Source organism: Phyllopteryx taeniolatus, chromosome 21, assembly GCF_024500385.1.
Source record: "Phyllopteryx taeniolatus isolate TA_2022b chromosome 21, UOR_Ptae_1.2, whole genome shotgun sequence".
Classification (NCBI taxonomy): Eukaryota; Metazoa; Chordata; class Actinopteri; order Syngnathiformes; family Syngnathidae; genus Phyllopteryx; species Phyllopteryx taeniolatus.
In genome coordinates, this window is record NC_084522.1 from 10,546,039 (window position 1) to 10,569,109 (window position 23,071).

The 23,071-nt window shown below is 42.5% G+C and overlaps 3 protein-coding genes across 4 annotated transcripts in view; 2 read left to right on the top strand and 1 right to left on the bottom strand.

The window, feature by feature from the left end:
• Window positions 1-15,955, top strand: part of LOC133471161 (serine/threonine-protein phosphatase 6 regulatory ankyrin repeat subunit A) — a 28,320-nt gene extending 12,365 nt beyond the window's left edge. For both annotated transcript variants that reach the window (XM_061760444.1, XM_061760443.1), the window contains 28 exons: window positions 2,078-2,161; window positions 2,954-3,032; window positions 3,777-3,847; window positions 4,710-4,910; window positions 4,986-5,073; window positions 6,081-6,223; window positions 6,289-6,396; window positions 6,470-6,571; window positions 7,040-7,118; window positions 7,191-7,305; window positions 8,275-8,357; window positions 8,440-8,503; window positions 8,584-8,652; window positions 8,783-8,923; window positions 9,004-9,115; window positions 9,236-9,262; window positions 9,803-9,877; window positions 9,972-10,173; window positions 11,184-11,271; window positions 11,388-11,505; window positions 11,624-11,843; window positions 11,924-12,011; window positions 12,093-12,176; window positions 13,655-13,803; window positions 13,884-13,966; window positions 14,795-14,877; window positions 14,955-15,046; window positions 15,115-15,955. In XM_061760444.1, the coding sequence (XP_061616428.1) occupies window positions 2,078-2,161; window positions 2,954-3,032; window positions 3,777-3,847; window positions 4,710-4,910; window positions 4,986-5,073; window positions 6,081-6,223; window positions 6,289-6,396; window positions 6,470-6,571; window positions 7,040-7,118; window positions 7,191-7,305; window positions 8,275-8,357; window positions 8,440-8,503; window positions 8,584-8,652; window positions 8,783-8,923; window positions 9,004-9,115; window positions 9,236-9,262; window positions 9,803-9,877; window positions 9,972-10,173; window positions 11,184-11,271; window positions 11,388-11,505; window positions 11,624-11,843; window positions 11,924-12,011; window positions 12,093-12,176; window positions 13,655-13,803; window positions 13,884-13,966; window positions 14,795-14,877; window positions 14,955-15,046; window positions 15,115-15,413 (3,147 nt within the window). In that variant the 3' untranslated portion in view covers window positions 15,414-15,955. The remainder of the gene's footprint in view (window positions 1-2,077; window positions 2,162-2,953; window positions 3,033-3,776; window positions 3,848-4,709; window positions 4,911-4,985; window positions 5,074-6,080; window positions 6,224-6,288; window positions 6,397-6,469; window positions 6,572-7,039; window positions 7,119-7,190; window positions 7,306-8,274; window positions 8,358-8,439; window positions 8,504-8,583; window positions 8,653-8,782; window positions 8,924-9,003; window positions 9,116-9,235; window positions 9,263-9,802; window positions 9,878-9,971; window positions 10,174-11,183; window positions 11,272-11,387; window positions 11,506-11,623; window positions 11,844-11,923; window positions 12,012-12,092; window positions 12,177-13,654; window positions 13,804-13,883; window positions 13,967-14,794; window positions 14,878-14,954; window positions 15,047-15,114) is intronic.
• On the bottom strand, window positions 15,892-20,868 carry btd (biotinidase). Its single transcript, XM_061760450.1, has 6 exons — window positions 20,636-20,868; window positions 19,946-20,095; window positions 19,723-19,874; window positions 19,478-19,655; window positions 17,953-18,480; window positions 15,892-16,414 (listed from the first exon to the last, which is right to left on the bottom strand). Exons 1-6 carry the CDS (start codon window positions 20,855-20,857, stop codon window positions 16,142-16,144), a joined length of 1,503 nt encoding a protein of 500 aa, XP_061616434.1. The 5' UTR covers window positions 20,858-20,868; the 3' UTR covers window positions 15,892-16,141.
• Window positions 20,869-21,597: 729 nt separating this feature from the next.
• On the top strand, window positions 21,598-22,202 carry dmac1 (distal membrane arm assembly component 1). Its single transcript, XM_061760457.1, has 2 exons — window positions 21,598-21,810; window positions 21,882-22,202. Exons 1-2 carry the CDS (start codon window positions 21,603-21,605, stop codon window positions 21,944-21,946), a joined length of 273 nt encoding a protein of 90 aa, XP_061616441.1. The 5' UTR covers window positions 21,598-21,602; the 3' UTR covers window positions 21,947-22,202.
• The last annotated feature ends 869 nt before the right edge of the window (window positions 22,203-23,071 follow it).

The window sequence follows — 23,071 nt, forward strand, 5'->3', positions numbered from 1 at the left end:
TACAATGTTTTGTTTGTTATTTAGGTTATTTTTAAAATTCACCCCTTGATTGAAAGCTAAATAATTTAACCAACATTTAGTTTTTCCATTAAGGTCAGTGTTAGCAGGTGTTGCTCCGGAATGTTCCGATCTCTATGAATCAGCACTTTTTATTTTAAACACACTGAAATTCAGCGTTACAGATGTCAAGTCTGCTCTGCGGGCAGCGTGTTTTTAAACACCTGGTGCTCCTGAAGGGAACACACGAAGCATCTACTTGGGGTGAGGCATTTATTAGTTTAATTGGACATATTTTGGATTACTGTATTTTCACGACCATAGGGCGCGCCGTATTAAAAGGTGCAGTCTCAGTTACGGGGTCTATTTCTGTATTTAACACATACATAAGGCACACCGTATTATTGGGCGCAGGCACGGTAAAACATACGCTAGCTTAAAACATACGGTAGCATGCATGCACGCTAAAAGAATGTTTTCAAAAAGGCAGCGGGAGCAAAACTGAGTTCGGTTGTACTTTATTGAAGTATTTAACAATGTACTCATGTTATTTCTTTGATCAATCCTCATCCACAAATCCATCAAAGTCCTCATCTCCTGGATCCGAAATGAACAGCTGGGCAAGTTCTCAATCAAACACGCCAGGTTCCCTCTCGTCATTGTCGGAGTCAGTCTCGTTGCCGTGCGGCTCCTCAGAAATGATGCCGGCTTTTACGAAAGCTCGAACAACAGTGCAAGCAGACACGTTAGCCCAAGCAGCCACAATCCATTCACAAATTGTGGCGTAACTCGCCCGGCGCTGCCTCCTAGTCTTAGTAAAGCTGTGTTCGCCATCTGTCATCCATCGCTTCCACGCCGCTCGCAACTTCACTTTGAACGCCCTGTTTACACGGATGTCCAGCGGTCGGAGTTCCTTAGTCAAGCCTCCCCGAATGATGGCAAGCTTCCTCACTTGCTGCACATGGCAGAGGTATTGCACTCAGTCAAATGGTGACTTGAGACACTTGTCCCGGCTGTTCTTTGCTCATTAATCCATTGCTCGCCTTGTTTCCGCGTTTTGTTTTTCTTTTTTTTCCGCGGAAACTTGGCTTCATCTTCTTGACTTGGCGAAGCTCGTTTTCCTGCTTCCTCCACTTGCGAACCATGGATTCGTTGATCTTGAATTCTCTCGCGGCTGCTCGATTCCCATGTTCCTCCGCGTAACTGATAGCTTGCAGTTTAAACTGTGCTTCGTAAGCGTGTCTCTTCGTAGGTGCCATTTTCGGGTGTTCTTAGCCAAACTGATGTTGTTTTGCACAATGCACACCCCGGTGCTATATACCTATACCTTTACGTCCGCATGCTGTCCTCAGCCACGTCCGCTTTTCCTCTGTCTAAGCAGCGTGTCAGCAGAAAATGCTCCCAGTCAGTCAAGCGGCCAAAAAGAGAGAGAGAAAAAAAAAAGTCAAGCAGAGCGCTCATCACACAACATTTATAGATGTTGGAACTCGGTGCGCACATAAGGCGCGCTGCATTATAAGGCGCCCCGTCCATTTTTGAGAAAATTTAAGACTTTTAAGTGCGCCTTATGGTCGTGAAAATACGGTAATGGGTGCACTGTGTATATTAGAGTGCAAGCCATTATTTGAGACGATGCATCAATATCAATGCAGTAATTCCCATTTCTTTGTAGCCCTTGTACAAAAAGTGTCCGATTTGTCTTCCTCACTTATTAGAAGACAAATGTTTCGCTCCATACACAGACAACTTTTCTCCTTTTGAAGACATTTATATCACATGTAGTGTAAATCAATTCATAATTAGAAAGGCAGAAGACTACATTCTGAAGTCACATTGACCTCGCTCCGCGTGGCCGCAGAGCACAGCTTCAACCTGTCAGGTTTACGTGAGAAAGTTTGTTTGCTAGAGTGTGCTGCAGCTGCTTCTCTGTCATAAACAAATCTGGCATGTGCAACCATTTTTGACCTACCACCTGGAATTTATGTGGTACTCAGACAAAGATGACTCTTGCATAATGCCCTCTGAGAACAGTCATGAGGGTAATAACAGTTTGAAAATAACTATGTTGTTCTTGTTGCAGCCATCCTTGCTCAGAGCCATCTTCAATGAGGATCCAGAGGAAGTTCGGGCCCTCATATTCAAGAAAGAGGATGTCAATATTCAGGTAAGTCACGCACTACATTCTCTGCTCGTTTCTTTATCTCTTCTGTTTTCAATGAGCTAGCACTATGTTGTGTTTGTAAGAATCGTCACACAACATACTACATTAACAGACCAAGGAGAATCAATTGAATCAATTGACTGCTTGAGAGCTCATTTTTGCAGCTCTGAAGACTGAAGACACAGAAGCACCACATTCTCCAGCTTTAGGACACAACCCTTCACCCCATCTCATTCCTTTCTCGATCCTTGTGTTCCAGGATATATTATTCACCCAATTCTGCTCTAAGCTTTGTTTTCTCTGTGGTGGTCAGTATTGCTAGGGTCATCACACTGTCTCTTCCTGGAGTCAGCAACACTGTCCCCCACCTATTGCAGTCACATAACACTTGTTTATAGCACCACTCTGCTGATTGCCCTCTGCTGCACTGAAATACACAGTGGGGGTGCTGCGACAGGGTGCAGTGATGGATGGGAGCAAAGACTTAGTGAATTGAGAGTTTGTACAGTGACCTTTGTGGGCCGTAGTTCATTTTAGACTAATGACGAACCATTAAGAACACCTGCATCTGATCTGAAAGGATCCCATACAATTGATTTTTCAACCAATGGTGAACAACTGCACTGCATCATATTGTTTTTGTAATAGTTTGGCTACCTTATTGCCAAAATAATGATAATTTAAAAAAAAACAATGTAATTCTCCACACTGCATCACATTAACCAAAAAAAAAAAAGGTACAATACCTGTATGACTATATAGGTGACAATACCTAATTTGTGGCTTGTGTAACAGGATACTGAAAAGCGGACACCACTACATGCTGCAGCCTACCTGGGTGGCACTGAGATCATTGAACTGCTCATTCTCTCAGGTAAAGAAAGCAACACTAAATGTCTCATTGGAAGTATTTCAAAGCAAGCTGTTTAGTCACTCTGTCAATCACGTTCTACTTAAAAATCGTGTACTAAATGTGAAAAAACAAAAAATGTGATTATCAACATTAAGATCGGTCATTGGGCCTTGAGAGCTTCAGATGTCATACTGAGATTGTCCATGGAATGGGATTGAGCCACTCAGTTCAATATTTAACAGATCTCTTCTGTGGAATGTCCTGTTCTTCATCTTTTATGGTCACATGCTCCAGTGGTATGTCTACTCATTGCCTTGTGACATGATGTCACTGTGTCCAATGGCAACTGGTGAGGCTTCTAGTGATTTCTAAACCATCTGGGACAGTCTGTCTTTACCTTCTTGGCTTTCTGTAGATCAGCTGGACACGAGGAGAGGTGTCAGCGCTGGCGCAATACTATACAGGGTGTGTGCGTGCACACGTGCCTATGTGTGCTTCCCTGTTCCTCAATATTCGGAAGAGCAAGTAACTGGTGTAGTTAGTTTGTAGGCTATTTTAACACCCAAAGTCACGTCAACGAGGATCAAGGGAGTTTTAAATGCTCCAGGCACTATTGGCTCAAAAGACCCCTCCTACTTGTCAGTCATGAATGAAGACTCTTTCCGCCAGATAAATTTTTTTTTAACATTCAAATCATTTTGCTATAATGAAGGCACTTTAAATTCTTTGTTGATGCTAATTTGCCATCTGCAATTTTCTTCCAAGGAGCCAGAGTTAATGCCAAAGATAACAAGTGGTTGACTCCTCTTCACCGTGCTGTGGGTTGGTGCAGTGAGGTAACCATTTTATAAACACACATTCAGTTGGACTCTCCTGAAACCATGTCTTATCGTTTGATTGTGTGTCCCCCATATCACAGCAGATATTCTTGTAGAAAGCATCTTGTCTCTCTTTTGTCTTTTGGAAATCCCCCCAATATTGTGGAAATCTACAGATTATAGCAATAATATTTTTGTGGGTTTTTACAGTATACTTATTTACTGTAATACCTTCACGTCGGAAAAGAGAGCCACAGTCATCGAACGCCATTCTCAGCCATTTGTTGAACGTCGGAAGAACAGTATAACATAAACAGAATGAGCACACTCACGCATGAGCTGCTGTTGGCCATTGCTCACACCCTGACACTCACGCAGACTAGCTGTCACATGGCACCCCACCAAGACCTGTCTCTTAAAGGCACATAATTAATAACACACAGACGCAAAAATATGTACAGAATTTTTTATACACATTTCTATACATTTTTGTGTGTGTTCAGAGCTGTTACAATGTGTTTAAATGTGTTTGAAGTATGTGGGGAAATTATATGGTCTCTCTGTTTCACAGATTTTCACCTATAGCGGGTGGGTCTGTAAAGTATCCTCTGTGATGAAAGGGATTGACTGTAATTACAAATATGAACTTGACGTCAGCCCAGATATGACCGATGTAAAAGTTTTGTTGATGACACCAGTTATCTTAATACATTAGAATGAGACTGTTGGGCTGGAAAAATAGATATACAGGTACATGCAAAGATCCATAAGGCAGTTTGTTGGTGTTTAGTGCACCTTTTCTCTAAATTCTGCCTATGAAGAAGCTTTCAGTTTTTCTTTCATCCTCTCTCAATCTTCCTGATGATCCCTGTTTGTGCAGGATGCCGTGGCTGTGTTGCTGAAGCACAGCGCCGATGTCAATGCCAGGGACAAGAACTGGCAGACGCCACTCCATGTTGCGGCGAGTAACAAGGCCGTGCGCTGTGCTGAGGCACTGGTCCCGCTGCTTAGCAATGTCAATGTGTCTGACCGGGCAGGACGCACTGCTCTGCACCACGCTGCCTTCAGTGGAGACACAGAGGTTGGCCTCACATACGGTATTAGAGGATTACCCTCTATGGATAGTAGTGTATATTTTTTTACTTTTGGGTTGTAGATGGTGAAGTTGCTACTGTCCAGAGGGGCTAACATCAATGCGTTTGACAAGAAGGATAGGAGGGCCATCCACTGGGCTGCCTACATGGGTAAGATTACACAATGGTCTCTCGCCCATAACAGTTGCTGTTGAGGTCCTCAGTTTATGAATGAGTTCTGTTCCTATACTACCAACGCAATCCAATTTTGTGCGCAAGCAAGAAAATGTAGTCTACCAGTAACCTGTATGTTCATGCAATAGTAAAGTCATAATTACAGTACATATTTGCATGAAAAAAACAAGAACAAAAGAGAGAAAAATTCCTCACCTTTACTCCTGTGATTGGCTTGCAGACCAGATGGTGAAATACCTCATTGCACACCATAAATCATGGCTCCATTGTGTTGGGCACCTAGCCATTTTACCCACAAGAGTCTACTTGGAATTTGAAGTGTGTCTTCGGGATCATTCCCCTATACTAGAGATAAGCAGAGTATGGGCCACCAGTATAATATATACTGCATAGAATATAGTATTTATTTAGATACACATTTTAACGGTGGCACAGTGGGCGCCTGGTTAGCACATCTCCCTCGCAGTTATGAGGACCGCGGTTCAAATCCCGGCCCTGCCTGTGTGGAGTTTGCATGTTCTCCCCGTGCCTGCGTGGGTTTTCTCCGGGCACTCCGGGTTCCTCCCACATCCCAAAAAACATGCAGGGTAGGTTAATTGAAGACTCTAAATTGCCCGTAGGTGTGAATGTGAGTGGGAATGGTTGTTTGTTTATATGTGGCCTGCGATTGGCTGGCGACCATTTCAGGGTGTACCCCGCCTCTCACCCGGAGATAGCTGGGATAGCCTCCAGCACGCCCGCGACCCGAGTAAGGATGAGCGGAACGGAAGATGAATGAATGAATGACACATTTTAAGTTCTTTTTAAACTCATCTATTAAATAACCTGGCCTACCCCTCAGTTTTAAAAATCCAATGTGGCCCTTAAGCACAAAAGCGTGCCAACCTCTGCTCCCTACATTTGTACGCTTGGTGTATGAATACTATAAAAACACATCTAGACTGTGTCTAATAATGTAATTATGTCTTGCTCCTCTGATGCAGGTCACCTGGAAGTAGTTAAGTTACTGGTGAGCAGTGGAGCAGAGGTGGACTGTAAGGACAAGAAGGCTTACACCCCGCTGCATGCAGCTGCTTCCAGCGGGAAGAGTAGTACTGTACACTACCTGCTGGGCCTAGGGGTCCAGGTCAGCACTTGCAATGGTTCACATCTAGCAATGATGTTGAAAAGATTAAAATGCGTTTTTCTTAGGTGAATGTGGTCAATGCCTATGGTAACACACCACTCCATTTGGCGTGTTATAATGGGCAGGATGTGGTGGTCAGTGAGCTCATCAAGGCTGGGACTAGTGTCAACCAGGTTTGTGAATGTGTTCATAGTTAAACCTGCTTAATATGCATTTTCAATTTTGTGGTTTGTTCGTTTCGTCTAGGTCAATGAGAGGGGGTTCTCTGCCCTCCACTTTGCCGCCTCCTCACGCCAAGGGGCGCTGTGCCAAGAGCTGTTAGCCCATGGAGCACACATAAACATGCGGGTGGGTTCCTTACAAACACCTAAAAGCTCAGGTTTAATTGAAATCAGCAATATTGTTATTATAGGATCATATACTGCACACCTTACTAATATAAACCTTTGTTTGAGGATGGTAAGTTCCCATGCCGCTTGTGTCTCCAAACACCTTTGGATGTATGTTTGCTCTTCAGTAGCAACCAGAAAGACGCACATTAGTAGGGTAGCATTGTTGGAAACTGATATGAGGACACATGGAGCCTCAAGATCAACGACCATATGGGGCATGCTGGGGGAGGCGTGTGGCTCCCCAAGGCTCCTGGCTACTTGGAATGTACTGTATTTGTGGGTGATATTCACAGATCGCTCGGTTTTCCACAACACTTCAGTAAAACATGAACCAGTGTCAATGAACCTCTCCATGGACTGCAACACTGATACTGTATTGAGCGTTCATATTTACGTACACAAATCCCATTGTCCATCTGTGCAGAGTAAGGATGGAAAGACTCCCCTCCATATGGCAGCTACACATGGCAGGTTCTCCTGCTCTCAGGCCCTCATTCAAAATGGTAAGTCGGGAGCCTAATCATTATTTGTGTGCTGTAATGGGAGCAGTGCATTTCATATTTATGTGTTTGTAGGAGCTGAGATTGATTGTGCGGACAGGGACAGAAACGCTGCCCTTCACATTGCCGCACGCTATGGCCATGAGCTCATCATCAAAGCTCTCGTCAAACACAGAGCCTCCATTTCCAAGTCAGTCATTGTAAATGTAGTAAAAGCTAAGCTTTTAATATAGAGTGGTGCCTTGAGATACGAGTTGAATTTGTTCTTTGACCACGCTTTGTAACTCAAAACACTTGTATCTCTCTCTCAAATCAAACTTTCCCCATTGAAATGAATGGAAATGCCATGAATCCGTTCCAGCCTCCCCCAAAAACATAACAGATTTTTTTTGTTTTAAAAGGAAAATGGCACTCTGTAATATTTAACTTTACAAAAACATAGTAATAACAATAAAATACAATGCAAAGAATTAAACAGTGTGTCCATTATAGCTAATTAATTATGGCACCTTCTGGTGTGCATGACTTGGCCACCAGGCGGCAGTATAATACAGTAATTTAATCACAAATGAATGAGAGTTTTAGAATTACTGTGTCTCTAAACTGCAGTGATGTTAGTTGTTTTTTTTTTTTTTTTTTTTTACAGAGGATAATGAATGTATATCTGTGAGTATTATATCGTCTGTCTACGTGTTGCTGCACCATCCATCCATCCATCCATTTTCTTTCACTCATCTGGGGTCGGGTCACGGGGTCAGCAACTTGAGCAGGGAAGCCCAGACTTCCCTCTACCCACCCACTTCATCCATTTCTTCTGTTGCTACACCACTTGTGTTTACATATCTGTTATTTATATAATTATAACATAAAAATGTAAACAAATAAATCTTCTGACCGATGGCGCATGTCTCGAAAAACTTGAAAGTTGGGTCACTTGTATTACAAGGCACCACCAGAGGAGAGAGAAGAGGATATCTTTTGTAATTTGTGACATTGTTGACGATAGCCTTATTAGTGAGACATAAATACAAAATTAGGATAGGCTTTTTTAACCTTAATGTATCCTTTCTAAAACCCCATGTACAAGAATGTCATTGTCTTTCATCTATGTCTTGAAATACTTGTAATAACTTGTCCTCTCTACTTTTTATCACTCCAGGAGAGGTATTCACGGGATGTTCCCGCTGCACCTGGCAGCTCTCACAGGCTTCCCTGATTGCTGCAGGAAGCTGCTGTCCTCGGGTACATTAAAGTTGGCACCTTTCTTGGGCTCCGAAAACACCTAGTTGACAGTACATTTATTGTATTTACATATTTGTTTCAGGATTTGACATTGACACGCCCGATGATTACGGAAGGACCTGTCTACATGCTGCTGCAGCTGGAGGGTGAGTCCTTGTTTCATCCATCTTATTTGCAGTATGTATTGGAGTTAATTTAATGAAATACATTTTTTTTAACTGTTCAGGAACCTGGAGTGCCTGAATTTGCTGCTTAACATAGGAGCAGACTTTAACAAAAAAGACAACTATGGAAGGTATAAGCTAACAGCCAGAATAGTGCCTAGACATGACTGCTATAGAAATAAGGCTAAAGCCCTGCATAGAGCGAGAGAAAGAACTCTTCACTTGCCCAGAAAATAAATGATGTCCCTCTGACCATCATAGGACTCCACTTCATTATGCATCAGCCAACTGTAATTACCACTGTGTGTTTGCCCTGGTGGGCTCCGGGGCTAGCGTCAATGAGCTAGACCAGAGAGGCTGCGGCCCTCTGCACTACGCTGCTGCAGCTGACAGTGATGGAAAGTACGTTAGTTCATTAAAACCTCACACATCTTCAGTCGCAGATTGCTATGGAAACATTCTTATGTTTCTGATTGTCATAGATGTGTGGAGTACCTTTTGAGGAACAATGCTGAGCCAGGAGTAAGGGACCAACAGGGGTACAGTGCAGTCCACTATGCCTCAGCCTATGGCCGCACGCTCTCTCTGGAGCTGGTGCGTACCTCAACAACTGCAAATTATTCGATTAAAATCTGAGCTGCCCCAAAAGGTACGTTGTGGGCTGAGCTGAATTCCCAAAGAGAGTCAATACTCTTTGTTTGTGTTTTCTTTTAGATGGCAAGTAAAACTCCTCTTGACGTGGTAAGAATGTTGTATGACGTACTTGAGCTAATGTAAATGGGCCGCTTTGTGAAAGTGTTGGACTGACTGGTTAGCATATCTGCCTCACAGTTCTGAGGACCTGGGTTCAAATCCGGCCTCATCTGTGTGGAGTTCTCCGGGTACTCCGGTTTTTGGGGTTTTCTCCGGGTATTCCGGTTTCCTCCCACATCACAAAAACATGCACAGTAGGTTAATTGAAGACTTGAAATTGCCCGTAGGTGTGAATGTGAGTGTGAATGGCTATTTATATGTGACCTACATGGCTAGCGACCAGTCAGCTGGGATAGGCTCCAGTATGCCTGGGACCCTAGTGAGGATAAGCAGAAAATCTAATCAAGGCTAAGCTATTTAGTGTTGTGGTTTTAAATTACTCTAAAAGTAAATTTAATCAGACTTACTCTTGTGATATAGAATTGGAGCGCAATCCTGGATCTGATGAGTTATATTTCATGACACTATATTTTTTATTTTTATTTTATTTTTTAAAAATGTTTTAAATCAATTTTTTTCTTCCCCCAGTTTATTGAGTCATCAGGAACAGACTTCCCGAGTAACTCTGAGTGCTATGGGCAGATCAGCCCACTTCACTTGGCGGTGAGTTGAAGGATTTTGGGAGTTTGTGGTCCTTACACACCAAAGATATTGGAAGTGCACATACAGTATGTATGTATGCCCTTCATTTATTCAGGCTTATCACGGACACTGCGGAGCCTTAGAAGTCCTCTTGACCTCCCTGCCGGATGTGGATGTCCGTAACCACCAAGGCTGCACGCCTCTCAGCCTGGCCTGCTCCAGAGGCCACCAGGAGTGTGTCTCGCTCCTGCTTCACCGCGGCGCCTCGCCCATGACCTGTGACTACTCACACAAAATGACCACTCTCCATGCTGCAGGTAGAAGAAGTTATGTTGTTTCACATTCCTCCATATCACGAGTGGACCTTTGATACTTTACGTTTAAAAAAGTTGCTAACACAAAACTTAACAAATGTTATACCAGTGATGGGACGTACACTGCCCTACATTTACAAGCGAAGTGTTATTTGTTCCATGAAATTTTATTATTTTTTTCCTAACAGTCTGTTATTCTCTTCTTCACTTCACTTCCATGTATATGGGGTTTATATTTTTTTCATCCAATCAGATTTTCAGCTTCTGTGTGCTGCCATGTCAATCTAATCTGCCCAGGGCCTTGAGAATCAGTAGTGCTGGCTTATGCAACTTCAACTATAGTAGCAATTGGACTTTTTGTTTAACCGATCAGATTTCAAATTCACCTCACAGCTCGCTGGCCCACAATAATGTCAGCATTTTCCATCCTTTTGATTGTTGATCAGAGCAAGCCAAGTTCGACGAGCTAAACGCTGCTGTAGTAATCTGCACACATTATTACATTTAATAATCAGTATCTCTGTTGAACTTGAGTATGATGTATTCATTCAAATGTATTTGTCATGTTATTAGGTAATTGTTGAATCTGCAGTGCTCAAGGTGATGTACTGTACATGGCACCGTTCGTCAGCTGTTACATTGCGTATTTGTATAGTATTGATGGTTTGTATAATTGTGGTGGTATTAAGAGGTGGATTAATTCAGGTACATCCCCACTGAAGGCCCAGGTACTAAAAGCACCGCCCGCCACAGTTGATATAAAAGCATAGGCATGTTTTTAAGTTTAGTGTATAATAAACTGCACATTTTAGAATAGCCACTTAATATGTGAATGGATTATTAGTGTATTACAAGAAAAAATATGGTGAACAATAGTATTTTAAGGCAATGACACCATACTTTGCATATAGTTAAGCTTATGTATTTTACCATAGTTTTGCGGAAATGGGAGCACAAGAGTGCATATATTTTTAAGTAATTCCATTGCCACACTTTTTGCGTGTCTATCACAGTTACAAATGGCCACTCAGGGTGCCTGCGTCTCCTCATGAGCAACAATGACCAGCACATCAATTTGGATGCACTCGATGTCAACAAGCAGTGAGTTATGGAAGGCTGAATTCATCATACTGGCCTTCTGTTTAAGATTTATACAAACAATTGGAACAATTGAGTCCTTATTTAAAGGCATGATATGTTTTTGTGTGTGTATGAAGAACCCCGCTGATGTTGGCTGTGCTGAATGGACACACTGAGTGTGTGTATTCGCTGCTCAGTCAAGGAGCCAGCGTCCAGGTTCAAGACTGCTGGGGCAGGACGGCCCTCCATCGAGGGGTGAGATGAATAATCTTAGTGGGTGTGGAATCATTGTATTATGATGCGCTGTTATACCGGGTATGATGAATGACCAAGATGGTCAGTCATTTACCATTTGAACTGTTTGTTAACACAGGCTGTGACAGGCCAGGAGGAGTGTGTGGAGGCTCTCCTTCAGCGAGGGGCCAGCGCATGTGTGAAGGACATTCGCGGTCTCTCCCCTCTTCACTTGGCGGCCGCCTGTGGTCGTGTGGGCGTCCTCGGCGCTATGCTACAGGCGCCTGGCACTTCTAATGGTCTCTCGCAACTCACTGACAACAAAGGCTACACACCGTTGCATTGGGCCTGCTACAGTGGTACTCAAACTTAACCTCAAACTGAAAGCTTAACAGAAGTCACATTTTAAGTTTTACTTAGTGTTTTTTCCTCCCTTTAGGATGTGATGCTTGTGTGGAGTTGTTGTTAGAGCAGGAAGTCTTCAGAAAGATAAAAGGCAACACATTCAGCCCATTGCACTGTGCAGTGTAAGCAAATACTTCTATTTGTGTGCTTGAATGCCTGATGCAGTCACAGACACAAGTGACGGGGTGTTTTGTTTGTTTCAGTATGAATGACAACGAAGGAGTGGCAGAGATGTTAATCGACTCCCTCGGCGCAAACATCATCAACTTCACCGACTCCAAGGGCAGGTGAGAGGTGCAGAGCGAACACATAATTGGCATTTTGAATGAAATTTTTATTGCCTCTGATACCAGTAAATGTTCAATTCTAGTTTTGCTTGGTCTCACTAAAGCTGTTGATAGTATTGATCATCACATCCTCATAGATAGGTTGAGGGAATGGGTAGGGATTAACCCATATCTATCAAATAGCTATTTCTGTGGTTGTTGCCCCCAATAAGTGAGAGTTTATCTGCCTTTCCTGTGGTGTTCCTCATGTGTTAGTCTTAGGGCCCATTCTTTTTGTCCTCTAGACACCTCCGTTGAGATCTCTAAAACTAAAGATTATATCACATTGCCATAAATTGCATTTATTTAGGCAGGCATTCCAGTAAGACTATGTAGTTTTTATTTTTTTTTAAATTATTTTTATGTCTTAACATAAAATGTTGTGATTTCAGTATTTTATAAATCATTGCTGTTGGGCGGGAACCCTGTATGTCCAAATATGGTATATATATATACCATATATATATATATAAAAAAAAATATATATATATACATATATATGTATATATATATATATATATATATATTTTTTTTTTTTTCCACAAATCAATACTATTGGTCAGTCCACACGCTGTCTGTTATTTGTATGTATTATTAACCAATTGGAAGTGTTGAAATAGCTTGAACAAATCTCTTAACTTGAACGTTCGATCTGTCTGAGATGTGCTGTAAAACTCTGCTTCTTCCCTCACTCTGCAAGAGCCGTACAGCATTATGTCGCAATTTGTCGCATCAAGATTGAAAGTCTGAATGTTTTTTAGGCAATAAAAAGGGAAAATAGTTATGTTGGATGCATTTAAGTTAGCCTGTTTTGTTAAAAATTGATCACTGTAATGCTTAGGGGCAGAAAGAACTGGTCAGCCACGAAGGTAGGTTTGCATACCAATTCCTTCACACTTATTACACTGCTTATTGCATCACTCATGACTCTAAGAACTTTGAAAAAGAGCTTGGGTAGATGATGTAACCGCAATCCTTTGCTTTGGTGACATATTAAGATTTTTTGTTCTGATGGGGGTCGGCGTGAGCACAGACTTTGATGTGGCGATGAAGCCAGCGCCACATTCTACCATTTTAATAAATGACACACGTCAAACATAATGAATTATTAATTTTTTTAGTGTATTAAATTAGTGATACAACAAGATTTGGGACAGGTGTTGTGTCGATGTTGTTGTGTAATGGTATAAGATGTATAAGGTACTGTATAATACCAACTTGAATGATGTGGTGTTTGGTAACTCAACGAGATAAAAAAAAAAAAATAAATTGCCTCAAAAGTAGTGATTTTGAAGATGCAAGGATTCCGCCTGACTAACTATACTGTATGTATGTCTTTATTGGACTGTGTGAAACCCTTTGAGTGAAAAGTGCTATATGAATACATTTTTCTTACTTCCTGTATGATGACACCGGTCACCATGTTCACACTAATGCAGGTCCCCGCTTCACGCCGCCGCTTTCGCAGACAGAGTCGAATGTATTTCCCTGCTCCTCAGTCACGGAGCTCATGCCAACATTGCTGACATGCACACGCGAAGGACGCCGCTGATGATGGCAGCTCTCAATGGGCAAACGAACGCCGTGGGTCAGTACAGGCGCAAAGTTCACCTTTTGACTTTGTGAGCTTCATTATGTAACTCTTCCTACTGCATTGATGTGTTGCAGAGGTGATGGTTAGCAGCAACAAAGCAGACTTCACTCTGCAGGACACCGACAGGAACACAGCCTTACACTTGGCTTGTAGCAAGGTAACGGACATTTTGACTGTTCACAGGTGCTTGAAATTCTGGAAGTTTTGGCTTGCATTTAGTAATGGTTTAAGTTTGGATAAAATGCTTTAACAAAGCTTAAAATGATGTGGACACTTGTTAGGTGGAGACAATCAAAACCTACAATGTATTTATAACACTACAATAAACGTACCAAATAAACTTGCGTGGGTTTACTCTGTGGCCCCCTGATTTAGTCTTCAATTAAGCTAGGAGGCATGTTTTTGAATGTGAGAGGAAGCCAGAGTACCCATGAAAAAAAAAAAAACACTCAAGCATGGTAAGCACATGCAAACTCCACACAGGAAGGCCGAAAGCCAAAATTTGAAACCTGAACATCAAATGTGAGGCAGACATGCTAACCACTAGGACACGGTGCTGTAGATTAGAGGATGTCATTTTTTCAGGCTTCCCAGCAGCTCCCGTGGGATTGTAGTGAATTTCGGTATCAATCATGGGATTGGGCAGGAGCTGGAATGAACGTCACCAGCAGCGGGAACAAAAGCCACCGGGAGCAGGAACTATGACAACAAAGTCACTTGGAGTGGAAAGCATGACCAGAGTGAAAACGATGGTTTTCGCGGAATTCTGTAACATTTTGGCACAGGATTGGGAGGGAATGGCATCAGTCTCTGTGGAGCGGGAGTCAAAATCCTCTCCCGTGTCAGCCTACTGCCCAGCTCTCTGACAGTGTCAAGTAAAACTGAGCATTAATATATTTGTAAAAGCATAGTTTGTTTTGGTCTCATTTCATATTATATATATTAGTGGCACTTTCCTAATTGTACACCATTTTGTCTCCGTCAGGGTCATGAGACGTGTGCCTTGTTGATCCTGGATAAAATAAGAGATAAAAATATCATCAACTGCACCAACGCCTCTCTGCGCACGTACGTTACCATGTTAGCTCACATGCAGACACTCTTCCTCACTTTCCATTTTGTGACCCCCTCCACCTTCCCCGCAGGCCGCTCCACGTTGCAGCCAAGAATGGTTTAACAGTGGTCGTCCAGGAACTTCTGGGAAAGGGAGCAAGCGTGCAAGCGGTGGATGAGAATGGTTAGCGTTCGCCAGCGTTCGCCACGTTTGATTCCCAAACGACAGCTCACTCCCTCTCCTGTCTGTAGGATACACACCTGCTCTGGCCTGCGCCCCCACCCGCGATGTCGCCGACTGCTTGGCGCTCATCCTCAACTCCATGATGCCTGCCTCCCCCATGGTCACCATAGCAACTCTGCCTCCATTTTCTCTTCCTCACACTGTTATCAATCATCACCCCGTGTCCAATCACGTTGCAAAGGGCATGGCCTTTGAAACCCTGCCACCTCTGAGGCTGGACCGCGCGTCGTACTGCAGACCCGAGCGCCCTCTGTCCTGTATCACTACTGACGAAGAACTGAACGACTCAGATTCCGAGACCTACTGAGGACTGCTACCCCCCAATCCTGGTGTTGAAGGCCAGTGTGTTACTCAGGAGCCTTAACAGATCACTGACAACTAGAAAACACAAAAGAGGGGGAAAATAAAACTATAGTGTAGATCTTTTTGAGAAACCTTTAAATATTAAATAATGCAATGTTTATTCTCTCAAAAATACAGTACACTACTTTTCTTTGAGACACCCTCTCTCATAGCCAGTGGCGGGCCGTGCATTTGGTACTTGGTCCTTTAGTGGGGACTTACCTGATTTAATCCACCCCGTAGTACCGCCACGTTCACATCGCTATTGTGGAAACCTTCAATACTATACAAAATGTTTTTGTGAAGGGAAGCTCAGAGGACTAAGGAACCAAAAACTTGGATATTCTAAATGGGACCAGGTAGACGTGATCGTGATGAACCACTAGGGGGTTCTTAATGAACCCTTGTATGAACAGAGGAACAAGAATACCTGAAACAAGGAGTGGATGGAACCTCTTTTTATGAAGGATTGGTGTGGAATCAGCAGCCAAACTACTTGATGTTTGAGTAAGTGCGTGAGTGCATCATGATTAAATATTGCCTTTTCAGGAACAATCACCTTTCCTGCAATGTTTGTAAAGAGGAAGTATTTTTTTTTTTTACTTCACAATTTTAAGACAGTGTTCCTCTTACTAGTTCCAGTCAAGTGCATGTTTAATGTGTTTTGCTATCCCCTGACAAACTCACAGCGGGTCATTCATTGTCCAGGCGATAGAGGCGTCCGTACAAGCATGCCGTGACCAGCCCGCCTGTCGTGTTTGAATGTTTCATGGTCACCCTTCCATCTGTGTTTTTCTCCACATGTTCTGGCTGCTCCAGGATGTAACGGCTCACCAGCACTGACGGGTACACATATTTGCTCCCAAACTCTCCCTCCAGAACAAAGTCTAATTTAGTCTCCGCCTCTTCGACTTCCTGTCCACAGGAGCTGGCTTCGGACCCTGCGCAACGGACCACTGCACACACCTGTAAGCACAGTGTGTCACATTACATGTGGCTTGTTAGTCATCTTCATGTATGAGAGCGTGTCCTTTACTGCAAAAACTAAAATCAAACAAGTCTTAAATATTTCAACTCCAGTCCAATTACCCTTATTTTTTCTCTGCAAAGATATTTCTTCTTACCAGACAGTTTCTGTGTAAGAACATTTCACTTGCTTCAACAATTATTTCCTTAAACATTTTAAGGTATTACAACTTGTTGTTGAGATTTTATTTGTGGATATGAGTAAGTTTAGCTTCAAATAACATAACCATAATTCTATGTGTAGGTGGTTAAAAAAAAAAATACAGTAGAACATTGTTTTTTATTGTTGCTTTGCTAGGTATGGTTAACTTGTTTTAAGAAATCTTGAGTTGGCAGGTTCTATTCGCATATAATTTTGCTTAAATTAAGTAATATATTCCTTATTTCATAGCTTTTTTTCAAGCCCAGTTTTTGTAGTGCAGGATTCCCTGTCCTCAAAAATACTTGAGTAATTTTCAACCACCTGTTAGAAAGGTCTATAATTGCCAACTGATGCCACATTGATGGTGGCAAAGACTAAATGAGACACCGCAAATCATTCCAACATAGTTCCTTGGCACCAAGATACCACAAGATTGTGCTAGAGAACTATAAAGCTTCTCAACTAAGTTCAACATACTGTAGTTCCTTTTTACCAAGTTGCCACATTAAGGTGCCAAATCAGTACTTTTACATTAAACAGCCCTTTGGCCATGAGCACAAAAATAGCAAGTTGGTAAGTCGGCGAGCAATGAAAGATGGGTTCAAAAAAATACCTGTAAATAGGTGAATTCGTAAAATGCAAATATGTGGGGGAATATTAATTCTATAGGGCAATTTACTATAAATGCACTAGTTTTTAGACGTCTGTGTTTTTGAGGCTACCAATGTTGTTTGTCTTTTCAGAAATTTTACCAAGTAAAATTTTCCTGTTCTATTTGGCAGATAATTTTGTTAAGACAATTCCCATTTCATTGCTTTTTTGTTTTGTTCGTTTTTTTCATGCACAGTTTTTCAATACGGTGAACACTGTGTCCATAGACCAAGCCCTGCGAAAAAGAAAAATCTGCTAGTAATTGATATCCCCTTAAAATGATTTATAATTATCTATAGATGCCACATGATGTGACAAGGCACGACATAAGCTCCTTAACTCACTTCAACATATTTCCTTGGCACCAATATGCCACATGAAGGCAACAAGGTAATACATGAAGCTCATAGTCACTTTAACATAGTTCCTTGCCGCCAAAGCACTACTTTTATATTAGACATTGCTTTGGCCTAAGTGTAAAAACAGCAATTGGGGAGTTTTTCTGCAAATAACAGATGTAAAACAATAAAAGCTGCAAATAGGTGAATCCGCAAATTGCAAGTGTAGGTAATGTAAATACACTAATTTGTGTTTGGTTTTGTTTTTAGGCTAGGCATGTTTACTTGTTAAATTAAGTAATATTATTTCATTTCTTTTTTTTTTTGCCATCCCAGTTGTAGTATACCTGCACAGCATAACGTCCGTTGACTGTGTGTGTTCCGGCAAAAGCTCCCAGTGCGTAGAACTCATCACTTTTGCTCTGCGGAGAACGCTGGAACTGCAAGCGGCAACAGAAAGCGCCGTCGCACACGATAAGGTGGCCTTCTGTGCCGTTAAGCCAGGCAAATTTGAATGGATCATACATCATGGTGGAGGTGAATGTGGAAGAGGGCAGTGGAGAGTCATCATGGTGACAGTATCCTGAATCTGTGGCGGTCTCCTTGACTCTGCAATATTCTGCGGCCACACCCAACACGGGGATCCTGGCCACCAGCAGGCGGCCCTCCTCGGGGTCTCCGCTCTGCGCGTGGTGGTAGGTGGCTGCAAAAGGAGTGTAGATACCACTTCCTGTCATGATGAGTCGGTCGCTGCGAATGTTGGCGGCGAGCAGCGTCACGTCGGCGCCCAGGCTGAACGCCCGCTGGAACTGGATGCTATCCAGGAGGGGCAGCTGGTTGATCCAAGCCGTGGGGAAGATCAGCTGACGCACACCCTGGAAGATGAAGTCAAACGACTACTTTGGGCCAAAATGTAAATACGATGTTCTACACTTTTTATTTTTTGTAAAGGCACATTTTTAACCACCTTTCATGTTTGGTCTCAATCAATTGTGCAGATGTCCCTAATGCTGTGGTCAAAGAATGTAAACTAGCTGTAATCACATTAAGAGATTTGAGGTTTGTAATGGCTGATGGAAAACATGTATCGTGTTCCCCTGAAGATTCTTTTTAAACCTACCCCCTGTTATTTGCTGAAAAATGTTCCTCTGCTATTGTTCTGCTTAAGCTAAAGCCCAGTGTAATATGAAAGTATAGTCTTGCTTTGGCCCCATCTGGTGGCATATTTGTGCCAAAGAACTAGTGGTAGGTTGAATTGAATGAGGCAAATGCTGAGCTACTAACCGCTTTTCCGCACATTTTCAAGGGACCTTTTATTGTGGGCAGCCTAAGGAGAATGGTGGTCACACTATAGATACTGACTGGTTTTCTTAACCCAGTTCAGCACAATACATTCCCTTTAATCTTTTAAGAACGGTTTGTTTTTAAACATTTTAAATACAATTTTTATTCAAATTTTATGTTCAACACATTTAAATTGAATCATTACGTTTTGTTTTTTTCTTTCCTCTATTGAGCATGGTGTCACTGTCTGAACTATGAACTAATGTTACAGTGACATTTTAGGAACAAAAGATGAACACTTTGACATACTGTGTTACTGTATTTTAATGTTGGCCACTATGGTGGTACTCTTCAGAGCTAAATATAGTTTGGAGGTGGTACTTGGTTTAAAATGTTTGAGAACCACTGCTATATTACATCTAGTGTATTGCCCTGTGATTGGCTGGTGACCAGTCTGGGGTGTAGTCCGCCTTTATGTTCAAAGTCAGCTGGGATAAGCTCCAGCTCACCCGCGACACTGAACTGGATACACCGAAAAGAAAATGGATGGATGGTAATGTACTATATGTGTAAGTGTCATCTTCTCACCTTCTCCAGCAGGGTGACCATGGGCTCGTAGAAGAGGATGTCAAAGCAGGTGATAAGACCAAACCTCCCAGCAAAGGGGGTCTCAAAACTGATGATCTCTGGCTGTGGCGGAGTGTCAAATGCTTCCTCAAAATAAAGATTCTGCTTATGGTAGCGCGCCACCAACAGTCCATCGGACCTGCGTGAGGACATTTTGTAGTCTCTAGACCACGTGCATTTTGAAAAGGATTGTAGATGCTTTGCACCTGAAAACCACATTGGTGTTGAACTGCCAGCGTCCGTCTGAGGGACAAGAAGAGGTGGGTTCTGTCTTCAGGGGGCAGGGCTGCACGTCGGCCATGTTGGCTACCACGTAAAGGTTGTGGCGGCGAGCCATGCAGCTCAACTGCTGCTGAACCTGGTAAGGACACAGCACGCGTTAAGGGGAACGCCAAGACGTACGGTATGAAAAACAACAGCCATGTGTACCTCTGTATTATTAAACCTTCCTGGTTCCATGCATGGGTTCCACGTATCCTCTTGGGGGTCAGGAATGGTCTCCAAGTAGCCAGAAATGGACGAACGGCTGAAGTTGAAACCCTGAAGACCATCTTCTGGAAACACCACGATTTGCGCACCCTGATACACAAGGTTAGTGCAGTAATTGTCGTACCTAAACTTCTATTCATATTACTGCTCTAGTTCTTTATTATAACTTCTTAGTGAAATAGTATAGTATCATTATGGCCATCAATTCAATTGTAAAAACAAACAAAAAGTCATTTGAGCTGTCTATGGTCCACACTGAGAATCATCCTTAGTTAAAGATTAACTTTTAAATGTCAGCAGAAAATGTCAGTAAACACGAACGTGACATATGAGGTTTCGAGGTCCTGAACGGCGAGTAATGAACTAGTTAAGTCATCACTCGGCTCAGTCACCGTATTCCTTACGACCACTAAGTTAATGTGTTAAAAAAAAGGAATAGAAATAACTTTACCTAAGTAGAATGCGTACACCATTCTTCTCTTATTGTTGTTGCTACTGTTATTATTATTATTATATATCTGGTTGTCTGTGTGATATGCAAAACAAAATATACAGCAGAATGTGAGTTGCAGTTCTTCTTGGGGAATTATAAAGAGTATTTTTTTAAGTAATACTTTCAAGTTGCAATACCTGGCGGGCAGCCAGGGCCGCTTGCTCCTCGTATACGGCAAGATTCTTGCGCATGTGTTGGAGGGCATCCAGCCGAGAAAGTGGGATATGGGGGTCCGGATTCAGGATCACGCGGTGTTCGTACACAGCGGCGACATATGTGGAGTCCCAACTTGCCACCTCGGCTTGACCAAAGCCGAACGTGGACGCCCAAGCGACCAAAAAAGCAGCATACAGCAACATGCTAACGGGTTGCTTTGCTCATTGAATTAACACTGACATCGAGTAGAGCAGCCGAGAGGTCAGAAGTCCTCTCGGGAATTAAGGTTAATGTATAAAGTTGTGCGGGGGGAAACGTACAGCCATTTTACGTTTAGTGTCAACAACAAAAAAAATATTTTGAAAAGGTCATAGAGGAAAGACGCCTAACTTAACCCGGAAGTATAATGTACTTCAAGTCGTTCTGTTTTTAGCAACTTTTTCACCAAAAAGCCACATAGAAGCAAATGTAGCTAATTTTAAACACGTTAGAAAACTCAAACACTAAAACGCACGCACTTTCCCTTAAAAAGAAACATTTTTACTGCCCGCCTAGTTGCAAAAGCTCCTTGTAAGTTGCTAAATGTACTTGATACGTTTAAACAGAAATACGGATACGAACATACAGAATAAATATGAACAAATCTAACATATGTGTTGTTTTCTACTATTTTTACAAGTACAAATGTGATGAGAAACGTATAGTAATCCAATGGTCATTGCGCCGTGGCGTCTCCGTCATTTAGCAAAAAATAGACCAACCTGAGAATGAGTTAGAATTTGAACAAATGTGCCTCGTCGAAAAACATGAGACAAGTGGAATATATATTCCGTACGTGTTCTTGCTGCGTGTTGTACACTCCGCGCAGCCTTTAAGCAGCTGTCGTTTACGCTATTAGACGTTTCCGCGCGCCTTAGCTGTTAGCTTTAGCACAGATACCGCAGCAAGATGGCGAACCCCGAGGCACCGGCAGGAGGAGAACATGTCCCAATGTCGAAGAACATGCAGACGTTTAAGAGCTGCTGGAGCTGTCGACTCATCTGCGGCGGTGGCTTGATCCTGTCCGGGCTGTACGTGTTCAACGCCGCCCGCAGAGTGATGCGTCTCGGCGGGCCGACCTCCATGGGGACGATCGCCCAGATTACTTTTGCTACAAGTGAGTTGGACGCAATGTCAATGTCATTAAAAACAGCATTTAAAAGTAAAATTCCTTTTTATAATGACCAGGTTTGGCCGCGTGGGGAGTGGTTGTCATCACTGACCCTGTGGGGAAAGCGCAAAGGAAGACGTGAAGTGAGGAAGATTGGACATGGGCTGCAAAAGACAAATTGGAAAGGAAGGAAGGACACACTTCTAAACTCATTACTGTATTACTCTAGATACAAATATTTGTATTTGATATTTGTCGAGATAAAGGCAATTACTGTACATGATCATTATTCTTGTACAATAGTTACTTCTGACCAAGCTATTTAATTTGACATGTCATTCGTGGGTTATGTGATCTGATATAAAGAACGAGAGTGGGGCTTTTAGCTTCACATATCACTCCGCCTCACAGGTGGTCTCATTTGAACAGTTAATTTGGCCTACATCAATGGTTTACACTATATATAGTTTCAAGAGGAGTCCTATTGCTAATATAGTTGAAGTTACTTCTCTTCGCTCTACTGATTCTGAAGGGCTTGGATAGATTAAATGTAGGTCAGTGCTTGTGATGGTGTTCATGCCGGCAGAGCCCACCAGTGCTTCAAAGGGTAAAACAGAGGCGCGCACACACTTGGTCAGTTAGTCAGAGTTACCTTTTATTAGTGTTATAGTGATGCGAGCGCAATTGCTCTCAAGGAAGGGTTTGTTGGTTAGCGTGATGGTGGGGGGGGGGAGTCATTTTCAGTCGTTTGAAGTGATCATGACTTTTTTTTTGTGTTTTTAGGTTAAAGAAAAGTACGAAAATAGTTGACAGTACATTTAGACACACTAATGACAAACTGTACATACACATGATGTATATTGGGGTGGGAACAAAAAATTAAAGCCTTCCTGAATGGAGAGGTGTGCAGTTACAGGTGATGTCTCACCCTAGGAACAGACGCGTTCAGTTTATCAGCCAATTAGAGGCCACCGTGGCTGAGGTCCAATCAATGACTGCAGAGACAGGTGCTCTGTCCAAGCCAATTGGAGACACTCCGCCCACGTTTGCTACTAGAAGTGCTCATGAGCAGCGATTCCACTCGTCGCAGGCTATTGGACGGGACAGGGAAGGTGTCGAGGCCTGTCCCAACCTAATTTGCTAATAAAAGGTAAATCTTAAGGGGGAAAACATGCCCACACCCTTGGGGGGAAAAAACAGTGTGACTTATAAAACAAGTCTGTAAAAGAAAAAAAAAAAAATTACAATGGAATGTTAATTTGTCAGA

Bases quoted from the DNA above. Each gene is read 5' to 3' on its own strand.
- btd (XM_061760450.1), bottom strand. From the start codon at position 20,857: ATGTTGCTGTATGCTGCTTTTTTGGTCGCTTGGGCGTCCACGTTCGGC. The intron at 20,096-20,635 runs GTATTGCAACTT...CTTGTGTATCAG, and splicing joins CGGCCCTGGCTGCCCGCCAG to GGTGCGCAAATCGTGGTGTT. The intron at 19,875-19,945 runs GTACACATGGCT...TGTCCTTACCAG, and splicing joins GAAGGTTTAATAATACAGAG to GTTCAGCAGCAGTTGAGCTG.
- dmac1 (XM_061760457.1), top strand. From the start codon at position 21,603: ATGGCGAACCCCGAGGCACCGGCAGGAGGAGAACATGTCCCAATGTCG. The intron at 21,811-21,881 runs GTGAGTTGGACG...TATAATGACCAG, and splicing joins CCAGATTACTTTTGCTACAA to GTTTGGCCGCGTGGGGAGTG.